This window comes from Macaca fascicularis, chromosome 10 (genome assembly GCF_037993035.2).
Source record: "Macaca fascicularis isolate 582-1 chromosome 10, T2T-MFA8v1.1".
In the NCBI taxonomy this organism is placed as follows: Eukaryota; Metazoa; Chordata; class Mammalia; order Primates; family Cercopithecidae; genus Macaca; species Macaca fascicularis.
The window spans coordinates 84869563-84886475 of NC_088384.1; the positions used below are offsets into that span (position 1 = coordinate 84869563).

General features: G+C 43.4%; 1 protein-coding gene across 2 annotated transcripts in view; it reads right to left on the bottom strand.

Moving 5' to 3' along the window:
- Nucleotides 1-6019: 6019 nt before the first annotated feature.
- Nucleotides 6020-16913, bottom strand: part of TGM6 (transglutaminase 6) — a 54496-nt gene continuing 43602 nt past the window's right edge. Inside the window, exons 11-13 of one of the 2 annotated variants that reach the window (XM_065521855.1) lie at nucleotides 8575-8729; nucleotides 8148-8281; nucleotides 6020-6692 (exon numbers count right to left, since the gene is read on the bottom strand). In XM_065521855.1, the coding sequence (XP_065377927.1) occupies nucleotides 6539-6692; nucleotides 8148-8281; nucleotides 8575-8729 (443 nt within the window). In that variant the 3' untranslated portion in view covers nucleotides 6020-6538. The remainder of the gene's footprint in view (nucleotides 6693-8147; nucleotides 8282-8574; nucleotides 8730-16913) is intronic. The other variant, XM_065521857.1, reaches the window with a different exon arrangement.

Here is a 16913-nt window from a genome sequence, read left to right on the forward strand (position 1 = left end):
ATATTTTGTCTCTGTGTCTCATTTCTCTTCTCAAGTCTCTCGTTCCACCTAACGAGAAACGCCCACAGGTGCGGAGGGGCAGGCCACCCCTTCATAGGAGTCTATTGGGATGGGGAGGAACTGCCTCAATGAATAGAATGTGGCAGAAGCAACACTAGGTGACTTCCAACACAAGGCCATAAAGGCGAGATGGCTTTCCTCTGGTGCTCCTTCTCTCTGGATATGCTTGGCCTTGCAACCCAGCCACCGTGTTGTGAGGAAGCCCAGGCCATGTGGAGGGGTCATGGGTAGGTGTTCTAGCTGACAACCACAGCTTAGGGCTCAGTCAACAGCCAGCGTCAACCACCAGCAAGGTGAGTAAATGAGCTTTCAGATGATTCCAGCCTCCAGTCTTTGAGCCACACCAGCTGTTGCTGAGTTGACCAGAGATGACACATCCCCACCAAGCCCCACCCAAATTGCAGATTCAAGAACAAAATAACTGTCATTATTTATTTATTTATTTATTTAGAGACAGAGTTTCGTTCTTGTTGCCCAGGCTGGAGTGCAATGGTGTGATCTTGGCTCACCACAACCTCTGCCCCCCGGGTTCAAGCGATTCTCCTGCCTCAGCCTCCCAAGTAGCTGAGATTACAGGCACCCGCCACCATACCCAGCTAATTTTGTATTTTTAGTGGAGACAGTGTTTCTCCAAGTTGGTCAGGCTGGTCTGGAACTCCCAACCTCAGGTGATCCACCCTCCTTAGCATCCCAAAGTGCTGGGATTACAGGCATGAGCCACCGTGCCTGGCCAATAACTGTCATTATTTTAAGCCTTAAGTTATCATTTGCTTGTTACCCAGCAATTGGTAACTGGAACACAGCAACTGTATCAGCAGAAATCACCTGGTTAGAACACTGCCTAGGGCTCTGCCACCACCACCACCTTTAGTGCCTTCTGAAGCTTTTCTCCGCTCTGATCTCTTAAGATCCAAGTTCTAGGAGGCAGCATATGCACCCTCTGAGTCAAGACGCCCACTGTGGGCTGTACTGAAGACAGGCTGCAGAAGGATCCGTCTTCCTCAGCCTGAGGAAGAGAAAGGGGCAGTGGGAAATGGGAGCCAAGGGTCACCCTCCCACAAGACTGTGTGGGAAAAGTGATTCCCAATAAGTGTTATTGGAAGGGCCTCAAACTGATGCATGTGGCCTCTACCTGGAACACAGCTGTCTACGTCTTTGCACAGCTGGCTCTTCACATGCAGTAAAGCATAGCAGCTGAGAGTGCAGTCTCTGCTGGCCTGAGTTCAAATATCAGGTCTGCATCTTATGTGCTGTGCAATTGTGTATAAAGTGGCTTCATTTCTCTGTGCCTCAGTTTCATTTGGAAAGAGGAAAGAATAATAGCACCTACTTTCTTACATTACTATGAAAATTAAATAAATATGTGTAAGGCACCTGAAACAGTTCCTGGCAGGTAGGAAGCACATTAAGTTAAATTTTAATCATTATTTTTATTGTAATTATTAACATTTCAGCTCAAACATCACTTCCTCAGAGAATCTCTCTGTGGTACCTCCATCCAAAGTAGGGCTATCTTGACTGGGCGCAGTGACTCACGCCTGTAATCCCAGCACTTTGGGAGGCCGAGGCAGGCAGATCATCTGAGGTCAGGAGTTCGAGACCAGCCTGGCTAATGTGCTGAAACCACATCTCTACTAAAAGAAAAAAAGAAAAACAAACAAAAACTAGCCAGGCGTGGTGGTGTGTGCCTGTACTCCTAGCTATTCAGGAGGCTGAGGCAGAAGATTTGCTTGAACCTGGGAGGCGGAAGTTGCAGTGAAACAAGATTGCACCACTGCGCTCCAGCCTGGGCAACAGAGCAAGATTCTGTCTAAAATAAATAAAAATAAATAAAGTAAGGCTATAGGGCTATCTTAACTCCACCACTCAGGGAGAGGTGGCTGTCACTTTTATTTTCTTTTTGGCACTTATTCACTACATTTAATTAGCTTATTTATTCACGAATTTGTCTACTTGTTTACTTTTATTTCTCATTGTACTTTTCATATCTTTTCAAATGTGATTGATCACCTGTCTCCACCAGCTAGAGGATAATCCCTGTGGGCACGAGCCTAGGCAACCTGTCATGTCACTGCTCTGTTCTTGGGGTTGGACAGAATGTAGGTGGGGGACATGGAGACACATGGCTCAGAGCCCCCTCGATGGAGGGCTCGTTCCCCAAACTGCTGTGAGTGCTGCAGGCAGATGACCCTTAGCTGTCAGCTGCTCCAGGGCTGGCCCCTGCTGTAGAGGGCTGTTTCGCCCAAAGTCATGCCCCTTCCTGGGTGAATCACTAACAGAGGCAGGCATAGGAAGGCCCAGTCATCTTGACCCAAACTGGACAACTCACATAGGCCATTCTAGCTCCAGAGCTGCCCGGGATCAGGACAGGCTGTCTCTGGGCCTGCACCATGGTTTGATTCCTCCCTCTGAACACTCATGCTCCCCCACTCCCTTTCATGGGTGTTGAACCCTAGATCACTCTTTGATCAACATCTGCATCCTAAACTCTGTCTCACAATCAGCTTCCTAGGAACTCAGCCTCCAACAGCCGAGCTTGAGATATACAGATAGCTGGCATTTGCTGGAAGGATGAGGTGTCTGGAGCCACTACAAGGGGGAATGGATCTGGGACACGTGGAGGCTCCTTGTGGGAAGGAGGATCTTTATACATGGAGTGGCAGGGAAGATGCTTACAGGGTTCCTTTCATTTGTGGCAGATGCATAAGAGGAGAAAGGAACCCTCATGATGAGAGGAGGGATCCCTGGTCAGATGCTCCATGAGGATTGGGCCGTGAACGCAGATTCTCACAGTGTGACAGAGCTAAAGGATCCAGGGGGTCACTATGCTTCTCAAATATTTCTACCCAAGTATCTCAAAGGGGAAGGAAGGTGAGCACAGACCCTTGGCTCAGGGACAGGCTATCTTCACCCAGTGACCAGGGATAAGGGGAACTCAGATCAGAATGGAAATCCAAAGCTAAGACCAGATCCATCTGGGGACTGAGTGAGGTCAGGGCTCAGCCAGAGCCTGGATCAAGTCTCAGCGTGGGCTCAGAGCTCAGTCTTGGATCAGAGCTCTGTTTGAGGTTAGGGCTTAGTCTGGGGTCAGAGTTCACTTAGTCAGGATTGGAGCTCAGTCTGGCATCAGGACTGTCTGGGACTGGACCAGGGCTCCATGTGGAGCCAGAGCTCTGTCTAGAGCCAGAGTCAAGTCAGAATTTAGCTATGGTAGGATCCAGGGCTTAGTGTGAGGCCAAGGTCTAGGGCTCATCTAGCCTCAGAGTCATGACCTAGTCAGCCTCTGAGTCACGGCTGTCTCTGGGGTCACAAACACAAGCTGGAGACTCATCCTAGTTTCAGTCTGGGGCTTGTTAAGGGCTTGGCCTTGGTCTGGGTTTGGGCTTGATCCTAGGGCAGGGTGTAGCCTCGTGTCGGAGCTCAGTCCTGGAGCAAGATTTGAGGTAATGCGTTGTTCTACGGCAAGGTCAGCCAACTACAACCTGTGGGCCGAACCTGGCCCGCCACCTGTTTTTGTAAATAAAACTTTATTGCAATACATCCAGGCTCATTTGTTTATGCACTATATATGGCAGTTTTCATGCTATAGCAGCAGAGTGGAGTAGTTGTAACAGACTCTATGGCCTGCAAAGCCTGAAATATTTACTATCTGGTCATTGACAGAAAAGTTTGCCAACCTCTGTTCTAAAGGTTTGGAGATCCCTCTGGTGTGTGAAAGCCCGGATCCCTGACCTAACTTGGTGTCGAGGGCCTTCATGAAGTTTCAGATGGTGTTTAAGAGACAGGGGGACTCAATGGAAGCAGGAGTCCCGAACCTCAGTAAAGCCCTGTTGCTGGTGTCCTTCTGAGTGCCCCATGGCCAGCCAACTCTAAGGCTTTTCTCAGTCTTGAACTACCTGTTCTGCCTTTCCTCTGTTAAGGGCATGGTCAGGGTGTTGCCCTACCAGCTGAATGGTATTCTCTACCTGCACATTTTTCTTAGTAATTTCCAAAACCACATTCCCACTCACACTTTCCCTTGGACCTCTAAGCTGTCTTCTGTCAATTTCTCCACCTCTCCCACTCACAAACAGGGCTTTCTCATTGGCTGTTGAGGCAGCTTCTGCTTTCCACTGGGGCTGGAAAAACCAGTGGGGCCAGTTTTGTCCCATCAAAGTGCTACTTGAAGGCGCCAAGGGCAAGAGCATTGTACTGGAAACAGAGCTATGTGGCAGGTGGCCCTCACCACCTTCAGCTACGTTCCCCTCCCTAAACACCTACAAGGGGACTTCAAAAGATGCATGGAAAAGTAACGTTAAAATATAAACATAAAAAGTAGAAACTTTATTTCTCAATATGAGCTCTGTCAAGTTCAAGATATTTTTGTAAACAATAATACCTGCCATTTAGTCCATCCCTAAGGAACTGAGGGTCCAAGGGATTTAACCATGTTAACATAGTCTTTTTTTTTTTTTTTAAACACAATTAACTGAAGAGAAATGGGCACCTTTAAAGATTTTGTTTTTAAGATTAGGAAACAGGCCGGGCACAGTGGCTCATGCCTGCAACACTTTGGGAGGCCGAGACAGGAGGATCACTTGAGGTCAGGAGTTTGAGACACACCTGACCAACCCCGTCTCTACTAAAAATGCAAAAATTAGCTGGGCATGGTGGCACACGCTTGTAATCCCAGCTATTCAGGAGGCTGAGGAGGGAGAATCGCTTGAACTCGGGAGGCAGAGGTTGTGGTGAGCCGAAATTACACAACTGCACTCCAGCCTGGGTGACAGAGCAAGACTCTGTCTCAAAAAAAAAAAAAAAAAAAAAAAGAGAGATTAGGAAATAAAAAGAAGTCAGATGGAGCCAAATCAGGACAGTATGGTAGATGCTTAATGAATTCCAGTCAACACTCTCACAAAATTGCCTTTGTTCCATGAGAGGAATGAGCAGGAGCATTATTGTGGTGGAGAAGGATTTCTGGTGAAGCTTTTCTGGGGCTTTTTCTGAAAGCTTCAGCTAACTTTATCAAAACACTCATAATAAGCAGGTGTTCTTCCTCTTTGGTTCTCCAGAAAGCCAACAAGCAAAATGCTTTGAGCATCCCAAAAAACAGTTTTCATGACCTTTGTGCCTGACCGGTCCCCCTTTTTTTTTTTTTTGAGACAGAGTCTTGCTCTGTTGCCCAGGCTGGAGTGCAGTGGTGCAATCTCAGTTCACTGCAAGCTTCACCTCCTGGGTTCAAGTGATTCTCCTGCCTTAGCCTTCCGAGTAGCTGGGATTACACACCACAATGCGTGGCTAATTTTTGTATTTTTAGTAGAGATGGGGTTTCACCATGTTGGCCAGGCAGGTCTCGATCTCCTGACCTCAAGTGATCCACCCACCTCAACCTCCCAAAGTGCTGGGATTACAGGTGTGAGCCACCACACCCGGCCGGCTGGTCCACTGTTGCTTTGACTGAACCACTTCCCCCTCTTGGTAGCCATTGCTTTGATTATGCTTTGTCTTCAGGACTGTACTGGTAAAGCCACGTTCCATCCTGTTACAATTCTTTCAGGAAATGCTTCGGGATCTTGATCCCTTGTTTACAATTTCCACGGAAGGCTCTGTTCTTGTTTGCAGCTGATCTGGGGGCAACAGTTTTGGCACCCATTGAATGAAACATTTTCTCAATTTCAATTGTTCAGTCAGAATTGTGTAAGCTGAGCCCAGTGAGGTGTTGGCTGTTGTTTGTGCTATTAGTCACTGGCCCTCTTCAGATTTAGAGCTGCAGATTTTAGGGGAATGCAATCCAGTTTGGGCCCTTCCTTTATCTTCTTAGATTATTCCAGTCAGCAGTTGTGCCTCAGATCCTGGGCCTGTGTCTTCACTGAGGGAAAATCTCCCTTTGCTTAAAATCTAATGCTTTTTAGGATAGGGACTTAGGAGGTATAAATGGCACACAAAAGGGGCCTCAACTCTGCCTCTAGCTCACCCTGTGGCCTCAATAAGTTTCCTTCTTCTCTGTAATGGGAGTGTTGAGGGATGGTTAGGTTCCAGCTCTTATACTTTTGGGTTCTCTGTCAGGACTGTGGGGAGGATCCTTGGCTTTTGATGTGGCCAGGGCATTTGAGAAGCAAGGAGAGTCCAAGGGTCAGCCAGGGTGACCGTGAGCTGGCAGAGTGGAGTACGGCAGAGCTGAGTGGGCCAGGGTTACTGTGATGCTTGGATCTGTCAGCCTCCCAGCTATGGGTATGAGACATGAAGGTTGGAGAGGCTCGCTAGGTTCTTACATCATCTATGGTTGTCCAAAAGTTTAAGGATTACTGAGTGCAACACTTCATTTTACAGAAGAGTAAACTGAGACCCAGGAGGAGAAGGAACTTGCCTAAGTTTACCAAGTAGGGCAGAGGTTGAAGCAGGATTAACTGAGGCCCCCTGGCTCCCACGTGGAAGAGACAAAGAATGGGCAGGAGGAGGACAGGGGCCGAATTGCCCCCTCTCAGTCCCTCATGATCCATCACTTGTCAGTGGCCACATGGATGATCACAAAACCCTTGATGTCCGGAAAGTGAGGGCTTACAAGGTCCACCTGCAACTGCCTTGGGCCACTCTTGGAGGGGGTGATGTCAAACTGGACTGAGGCCCTCTCCTGAGGCTCCAGGGTGGGCACGCTGGAGGAAAAGGAGGTGAGAAAGGCAGACTGTCAGTCCTCTTGCCATTTTGAGTCTAGCCTGCCAATCCATGGCTCCCCAAACTCCTCAGGATCAAGTTCACCTTGTGGCTTGACATTCAAGACTTATCAACATGTTTCCAGGCCAGGTGCGGTGGCTCACTCCTGTAATCCCAGCACTTTGGGAGGCCGAGGTAGGTGGATCACCTGAGGTCAGGAGTTTGACACCAGCCTGACCAACACGGTGAAACCCCATCTCTACTAAAATACAAAAATTAGCCGGGAGCGGTGGTGCACACTTGTAATCCCAGCTACTCAGGAAGTCGAGACAGGAGAATCGCTTGAATCTGGGAGGGGGAGGTTGCAGTGAGCTGAGATTGCACCATTATACTCCAGCCTGGGCAACAGAGTGAGACTCTGTCTCAAAAACAAACAAAGAAACAAACAAAAACAACAAAAAAACATGTTTCCAATTTAATTTTCTCTTCTACCACCTGCATTCTTCCCATCCAGCCCGGCTAGTTTTCTGTCTGTGCCCTGAACTTCCCTCCTCTGGGCTTTCATCGGCTCTGTTCCTCCCACCTAGGATGCCTTTCTTATTCCAATCCACCCAAGGCCCAAATCAAGTTCTCTTCTTCCAGGAGACCTTCCCTGACAACACCAGCCATCAGGTGTTAACACCAAGACCTTTGCCTGGCAAACCGTCCTTCCTTCTTGATACCTGAAAATCTCAATTCATCATTTAAGGCTCAACTCAAACACTAGCTTCACTGGGACTTTTTCCTGGCCCCACCCTCACTTAAGGGCTGCTTTTGCTCCCCCAGACCTTGGACAAGGTCTTTTTCACAAATCACACTGTCCTCATGTGAAGGGCCATCTGTATCTGAGAGCCCTTCTCCAGGCAAAACTCCTGTCAGTGTTCCTAACAATCACACATGGGCCAGAGCACAGGTCAGTATAATCAAGGACCACATAAGTAGCAAGCAGATGAATGGAAGAAGGAAGGAGTGAGTGAATGATTGACAATCAACAAGTAAATAAACGAATCCATGAATGAACAGGAACATGTGTGAATGAATGAGTGAAGCATCAATGTAGGAATACATGAATGAAAAAATGAGCAAATGAGTGAATAAATGAGTAAGCAAATTCAAGAATGCATGAATGAATGAGAGAAAATGAATGAAAGTGAGTGAATAAGTAAATGGATAAATAAGTGAAAATATGAATGAATGATGTGAGTGAATGACTGAGTGAACGAGTTATATGATTTGAGTAAATGAATGAATGAATGAAGGAATAAATAAGTGAATGCAGGCTGATATGGATAGGCTGTGGGCTGGTTCCTGGGGGGTCCAGAATCTCTCCCACACCCCCCATCCCTGGCAACTTCTCTCTGGCTCATCCACAAGGAAGGGAGCCCCATTCCCTGCCAACCCCCCAGGCTGGCACTTACTCGATGCTGAGCTGTTCCTGGAGAAAGCCGCTGCCCTCCACCATCAGCGCACAGTCCTTCACTCTTTCTAAGAGGGGGTTGACTACTGTCACTTCCACCGTAACTGCCACTCCCACCATGGCTGGGCCCAGAACCTGAAAGGGGACAACACCGATGAGCCATCGCGCCTACCCCTCCTCCCTCCAGGAAACCGATGGTCCTGGCTGAGTTAGAGGATGGATCATTAGTCATGTCCACCTCTGCCTCCATATACCCCATTACTGAGTGCCACCATTGCATTCATCCCCTTATGTCCAACCCACTCCTCCCACCTTGGAGAGCTAAAGCTGGAGTTAAAGGCACAAAACGCTCAGCTTCTGACGCTCTCCCCCAGCTCCGGGGAATGGGTGCTGCTTGGAACAGCATGGTAGGTGCAGGCTGAGGTTACCTTGATGGTGATGAAGTCCTCTAGAGTAATGTCCTTCTCCACCAGAAGCTTCTCTCCTTTGGTGACGAGGCACATGGCAGCCAACAGGATCTTCTTGTCCTCTGTCAGGTCTTCTTTATACTTAGAGTAAGATATTGTAATTGGGATTCTCTTCTCTGGAAGGGAAGCAGAGGTGGGAGTTGGGGCTTGGTGTCTTTCTTCAATGGCACTGGGAAGAAGGAAGGGAATGCCCAACCAATAGCTCCTTTCTCTCTGGTCCTTGCAACCATTCTGTGACAGGCTTTATTCTCCTCAGTTCTCAGATGGAGAAATCTAAGGCCCAGAGCGGGTATTTTCTTGTCCAAACTCATATAGGAAGTAAACCAAGAAATTAGGATGAGGTGGGAGTCAAATTCAGGTCAGGGAGCTACCACAATACCAGACTATTTCTCCAAGAGCCCCCAGAGATGCTTCCAAACTTTCCCTACTTATTCAGGATGGAAATCTCTCAGACCATCAACCATTCATCCCCTCCTTCACTGCTTATTGAGCACCTATTATGTGCTAGGTGTAGAGAAGAGGAAGACCAAAGGCCTGCCTCAATCTTCCAATCCTGTGAGGCCAATTTCCCTACAACTTTTCCAAATGCCCCCCTCCACGAAGGCCCAGTCCCGGTCAGCCCCACCAACTGAGGGAAGTCTTCACTGACACCTCCAGCCAGCGCTCTCATGCTCTCTGAGCTCCTGTGGTCCTGGCCATCTCTATCTCCCTCTCACCAGGCACAAACATCCTGCCTAGGTATTCTTTTCTTGTAAGCATGGATCACCACAAACCTCAGTCTTTTTTTTTGAAGACGGAGTCTTGCTCTGTTGCGAGGCTGGAGTGCAGTGGTGGCATGATCTCGGCTCACTGCAACCTCCACCTCCTGGGTTCAAGCAATTCTCCTGCCTCAGCCTCCTGAGTAGCTGGGATTACAGGCACGTGCCACCACATCCAGCTAATTTTTGTATTCTTAGTAGAGATAGGGTTTCATCATGTTTGCCAGGATGGTCTCAATCTCTTGACCTCATGATCCTCTCGCCTTGGCCTCCCAAAGTGCTGGAGTTATAGGAGTGTTTTTTTTTTTTTTTTTTTCTGACTACTATGTATTCTTTCTTTCAGGTTCAATGTGCTCTTTCTGGTTTGCTCTCAGGCCCCCTCATTTCCTATTGTTCTACTCCCACTGCTTCCTTTATTTCGTTTTCTTCCTGACTCTGAAGGCATCTGAGTTTTTAACTCATGGAAAAGGTCCTTAAAGGGCTCAACATGGTTCATGCACTCTGCTACCCCAGGGCTTTGCATATCATATTCTCCTGAATGCCAGCAGGCCGATTCATGTGTTAAAGCATGATTTTTTTTTATGGGCTCCCTTAGTTCGGTTGGTCATTACTGGAAGAACTTTATTACAATAACAGTAATAAGTAATAATTATAGGCCAGTGCAGTGACTCACACCTGTAATCCCAGCACTTTGGGAGGTGAAGGCGGGTGGATCACCTGAGGTCAGGAGTTCGAGTCCAGTCTGACCAACATGGAGAAACCCTGTCTCTACTGAAAAAACTTACAAAATTAGCAGGGCGTGGTGGTGTGTGCCTATAATCCCAGCTACTTGGGAGACTGAGGCAGGAGAATTGCTTGAACCCAGGAGGCGGAAGTTGCAGTGAGCTGACATTGTGCCATTGCACTCCAGCCTGAGTGACAGAGCAAGACTCTGTCTCAAAATAACAATAACATTAACAATAATTATTATAAATATAAAAGCTAACTTTTACTAAGGGAATAAAGTGTACTGCGCTTTGAAGTGCTTTTGCAGACTGACTTGTTTAAACCTTACAACAATTCCGTGAGCAGATATTATTATTTTTATTTTATTGATTTATTATTTTATTGATAGTATATTATTATTGATAACAATATCAAAAACACTGATAATAAACATCATAAATTGAATGTTCGTCAGGTAGTAGGAATGATGTCAAATACTTTATATACATTATATCATTTACTCCTTGCATGGTGATAGATCATGGTTCTCCAAGTGTGGTCCTGGGACCAGCAGCATCAGCGTCACCTGGGAACTTGTTAGAAATGTAAATTCTCAGTGTCCAGCATGAAGAACCACCATATGCCACCATATGATACCCATGAGCAGAGCTCTGGGCATCAGCTCAGACCCTGGGAGAAAGGAGGAGAAAAGTTGCCCTTTAGAATGTTTGGATCAGGGCTTCTTGAAGTCCTTTGGCTCACAGACTCCACTAACAATCTAATAAAAGCTGAGACTCCTTTCCCTAGAACAATGGTTCTCAATAGCACCGTCACTCAGCTGGACATAACTGACATCTGTAGAATATTGCATCCGACAACAGCAGGATACACATTCTTCTCAATCTCACATGGAGCATTCACAAAAATGGATCACATTCTGTGGCATAAATGACACATTAACCAGTTTAAAATAATAGAAATTATGCAATATATGCCCCCAGAACACAATGAATTCAAACTGGAAATCAACGACAGACAGAGAGCTGAAAAATCTAAAATACCTAGAGATTAAACAACACACTTCTAGAAGAACACATGGGACACAGAAGAAGTCTCAAGAGAAATTTAAAAGTATTTTGAAGTAAATGAAAATGAAACTACAACTTATCAAAATTTCTGGGTGCATGCCTGTAGTCCCAGTTACCTGGGAGGTTGAGGAGGGAGAATCACCTGAGCCCAGGAAGTTGAGGCTACAATGAGCCATGATTGTGCCACTGCACCCCATCCTGAGTGACAGAATGAAACTCTGTCTGAAAAGCAAAACAAAACAAACACCCCTCCCCCAACACACACATTTGTAGGATGCAGCAAAAGCAGTGCTTAGAGAGAAGTCTATAGTATTAAATACATATGATAGAAAAGAAGAAAGATCTAAAACCAATAATCTAAATTTCTGCTTTAGGAAACTGTCAAAAGGAGAAAGTGTTAAACTCATCTTAAGCAGAAGAAAAGAAATAATAAAAATTAGAGCAGAAATCAGTAAAATTGAAAATCAGAGATCAATAGAGAAAATCAGCAAAACCAAAAGCTGGTTCTTTGAAAAGATCAATAAAGTCAATAAGCTTATAGCAAGGCTAACTTATAAAAAAAAGAGAGAAGGCACAAGTTATTAATATGATAAAGGCAAGAGAGGACATCTCTCCAGATCCCATGAACATTAAAAAGATAGTAAAGGTAACAAGTTTGGGGAGTTAGGAAAAAAACAGATAGTAAAGGAATATTATGAACAACTTTATGCTCACAGGTTTCATAACCTAGATGAAAGGGACCAGTTCCTGAAAGAAAAAATCAGCTAAAATTCACATAAGAAGAAAAAGACAACCTGAATAGGCCTATATCTATTAAAAAATTGAATCAGGACTTAATAACCTTCCAAACCAGAATGCGTTAAGCCCAGATGGGTTCACTGGTGAAATATACCAAGTATTTAAGAATAAAAAATTATAGCAATTCTCTACAATCTCTTCCAGAAAATGGAAGCAGAGAAATACTTCCTAATTCATTCTATGAGGTCAGCATTACCTTAATGCCAAAAACCAGACAAAGACATTGCAAGAAAAGAAAACTACAGACCAATATGAACATAGATGCAAAAATTCTCAACAAAATATTGGTAAATTGAATCAACAATGTGTAAAAAATTATACGCCATGATCAAGTGGGATTTAGTCTAGGCATGTAAGGCTGGGTCAATATTAAAGTTCAATTAATATAGTCCATCAAATCAACAGGAAAAAAATAACATGATCATATGAATAGATGCAGAAAAAGAATTTGATAAAATCCAACACCCATTCCTGATAAAGCTCTTAGCAAACTAGGAATAGAGGAAGAATTTACTCAACTTGATAAAGAATATCTACAAAAAACCTACAGCAAACGTTATCCTTAATGGTGAGAAACTGCATGCTTTCCCATGATGATTAGGAGCAAGGCAAAGATGTGTCCCCACTTGCTATTCCTTGTCAACATCATATTGGGAGTCCTAGCTAATGCAATAAGATAAAACAAGGAAATAAAATATATACAGATTGGGAAGGAAGAAATAAAACAGTCTTTGTTCACAAATGATATAATTGTCTATGTAGAAAATCCAAAAGAATTGTCAACAACAACACACAAAAAATCCTGGAACTAACGAGTGGTTATAGCAAGGTTACAGGGTATAAGATTACTAATATACAGAAGTCAATCACTTTCCTATATACCAGCAAGGAACAATTAGAAATTAAAATTAAAAAGATAATACCATTTATGTTAGCACCACCAAAAATGGAATACTTAGGCATTAATTTAACAAAATATGTACAAGATCTACACAAGAAGAACTGTAAAACTCTGATGAAAGAACTAAATAAATGAAGAGATATTCCATGTTCATGGATAGAAAGGCTCAATATTGTCAAAATGTCAATTTTTCCTAACTTGACCTATAGATTCAAAGCAATCTGAAGAAGTTATTTTGTGGATATTGACAAACTGATTCCAAACTTTATGTGTGGGTGGGAGGCAGGAATGAAGAGAAGTTGGATAATGGGTACAAGATAGTTAGAAAGGATAAATTCTAATATTTCATAATACAGTAGGGAAATTATAGTTAACTATGATTTATGGTGTGTTTCTAAATAGCTAGAATAAACTGTAATGTTTCCAACACAAAAGATACAGATAAATGTATAAGGTGATGGATATCCCAGTTACCCTGATTTGATTGTTACACATTCTATACATGTATCAAAATATCATGTGCACCCACAAAATATGTACTACTATGATATATCAATTAAGATTTTTTTAAAGATCCATGACATAAAAAAAGTTTATGTCAAGAGGCAAAAGACCCAGAGTAGTCAACACAGTTGTACAATTGTAAAATATTGAAGGAGAGGAATAAAGTTAGAGGACTGGCACTACCCGACTTCAAGATTTACTATAAAGGTACAGTAATCAAGACAGTGTGGTATTAGTGAAAGAATGGACAAAGACAGGCATACCTTATTTTATTGTGCTTCATTTTATTGTACTTTGCAGATATTGCATTTTTTACAAATTGAAGGTTTGTGGCAACCCTGAGTCAGGCAAGTCTATAAGAGCCATTTTTCCAAGAGCATGTATTTGCTTCTATGATCAGTGATCTCTTTTTTTTTTTTTCTCTTTAAGACAAGGTCTTGCTGTGTCACCCAGGCTGTAGGTGCAGTGGTGTGATCATAGCTCATTGCAAACCTCCAACTCCTGGGCTCAAGCAATCCTCCTGCCTCAGCCTCCAAGTAGCTAAGACTATGGGAGCATGCCACCACACCCAGCAGATATTTTTTATTTTAATTTTTGTAGAGATGGGGTTTTGCTGTGTTGCCCAAGCTAGTCTCAAACTCCTAGGTTCAAGCAATTCTCTCACTTTGACCTCCAAAAGTGATTGAGATTGGGATTACATATATGAGCCCCTGTGCCCAGCCCTTGATCAGTGATCTTTGATGTTACTATTGTAACTCTTCGCTGGCACCACAAACTATGCCCTATAAGACGTTGAACTTAATTGATAAATGTTGTGTGAGTTCTGACTGCTCCACTCAATGGCCATTTCCCCATATCTCTCCCTTTCCTCAGGCCTCCCTATTCCCAGATACATAACAATATTTAAATTAGGCCAATTAATAAACCTACAATGGCCTGTAGGTGTTCAAGTTAATGAGAGTTACATGTCTTTCACTTTAAAACAAAAGCTAGAAATGATTAAGCTTAGTGAGGAAGGCACATAGAAAGCCAAGATGAGCCAAAAGCTAGGCCTCTTGTGCCAAACAGCAAGGTTTTGAATACAAGGGAAAGTTCTTGAAGGAAATTAAAAGTGCTACTCTTGAAGGAAACTAAAAGTGACTTAGGAATTATAAGAAAGCAAAATAGCCTTATTGCTAATATGGACAAAGTTTTAGTGATCTCCATATAAGATCACACCAGCCATAACATTCCATTAAGCCAAAGCCTAATCCAGAGCAAGGTCCTCATTCTCTTCAATTCTATAAGGATTGAGAGATGTTAGGAAGCTACAGAAGACAAGTTTGAAGCTAGCACAGATTGGTTCATAAGGTTTAAGGAAAGAAGTCATCTCTATAACATAAAAGTGCAAGCTGAAGCAACAAGTGCTGATGTAGAAGCCACAGCAAGTTATCCAGACTCTAGCTAAGATCGTTGGTGAAGACGGCTACATAAAACAACAGATTTTCAATGTAGAAAAAATAACTTTATATTGGAAGAAGATGCCATCTAGGACTTTCACAGCTAGACAGAAGTCAATGCCTGGCTTCAAAGCTTCAAAGGACAGGCTGACTCTGTGCATTAAAGAGCTAATGCAGCTGGTGACTTTAAGATGAAGCCAATGCTCATTTACCATTTTTAAATCCTGGGGCCCTTAAGAATTATGCTAAATCTACTTTGCCTGTGGTCCATAAAGGAACAACGAAGCCAGGATGATAGCACATCTGTTTATAGCATGGTTTACTGAATATTTTAGGCCAACTGTTGAGACCTACTGATCAGAAAAGAAGATTCTTGTCAAAGTATTACTGCTCATTGACAATGCACCTAGTCACTCAAGAAGTCTGATGGAGGTGTACAATGAGATTAATGTTATTTTCATGCCTGTTAACATAACATCCATTCTGCAGACCATGAAGCAAGGAGTAATTTTAATTTTCAAGTCTTTTTATTTAAGAAACACATTTCATAAAGCCATAGCTGCCATATATAGTGATTCCTCTAATGGATCTGGGCAAATTCAATTGAAAACCTTCTGGAAAAGATTCACCATTCTAGACATCATTAAGTATATTCATGATTCATGGGAGGAGGTAAAAATATCAACATTAATAGGAGTTGGAAAGAAGTTGATTCCAACTCTTATGGATGACTTTGAGGGATTCAGGATTTCAGTGCAGGAAGTCACTGATGATGTGGTGGAAATAGCAAGAGAATTAGAGTGCAGCCTAAAGATGTGACTAAATTGCTCCATCTGATGGTAATACTTGAACAGTTGAAGAGTTGCTTCTTATGTGTGAGCAAAGAAAGTGTTTTTCAAAGATGGAATCTATTCCTGGTGAAGATGCTGTAGACATTGTTGAAACGGCAACAAAAGATTTTGAATATTACATAAACTTAGTTGATAAAGCAGTGGCAGGGTTTGAAAGGATTGACTCCAGATTTGAAAGAAGTTCTACTGTGAGTAAAATGCCGTCAAGCACCATCACATACTACAGAGAAATCCTTCGTGAAAGGAAGAAAGTCATTCAGTGTGGCAAACTTTATTGTTGTCTTATTTTAAGAAATTGCCACAACTACCCCAACCTTTGGCAACCACTACCCTGATCAGTTAGCAGCCATCAACATTGAGGCAAGACCTTCCACCAGCAAAAATACTATGACTCAGTGAAGGTTCAGATTTTTAGCTTTTATTTATTTATTTTTTTAAAATTTATTATTATTATTTTTTTTTGAGAAAGAGTCTCCCTTTGTTACCCAGGCTGGAGTGCAGTGGCAGGATCTCAGCTCACTGCAGCCTTGACCTCCCGGGCTCAAGTGAGCCTCTTGCCTCGCTTCTGAGTAGTTGAGACAACAGGTGTGTACCACCATGCCTGGCTAATTTTTTTGTTTTCTTTCTTTTTTTTTTTTTGTAGAGATGGGGTTTCACCATGTTGCCCAGGCTGGTCTTGAGCTCTTGAGCTCAAGTGATCCTTCTGCCTCAGCCTCCCAAAGTTCTGGGATTACAGGTATGCACCACCTGTGCCTGGCCCCAACTGTTAGCATTTTATAGCCATAAAGTATTTTGAAATTAAGGTCTACACTTTTTTTTAAAAGGAATAGTGCTATTGTACACTTTATAGACTATAGTATAATATAAACATAACTTTTATATGCTCTGGGAAACCAAAACATTATTTGACTTGCTTTATTGCAATATTCCTATTATTGTGGTGGTCTGGAACCAAACCCGCAATATCTCTGAGGTATGCCTGTGGATCAATAGAATAGAAAAGAGTTCAGAAATAGACCTGCACAAATATAGTCAGTTGATCTTTGACAAAGTAGCAAACGAAATACAATGGAGAAAAGATAGTCAACAAATGGTGCTGAAGCAACTGGATATCCACATGGGGAAAAGAAAATCTAGACAAAGGACTTACATTCTTTACAAAATTTACTAAATGGAATCATTGACCTAAACGTAAAATGCAAAACTATAGAACTCTTAAAGATAACATGGGAGAAAAATCTGGATGACCTGAGATT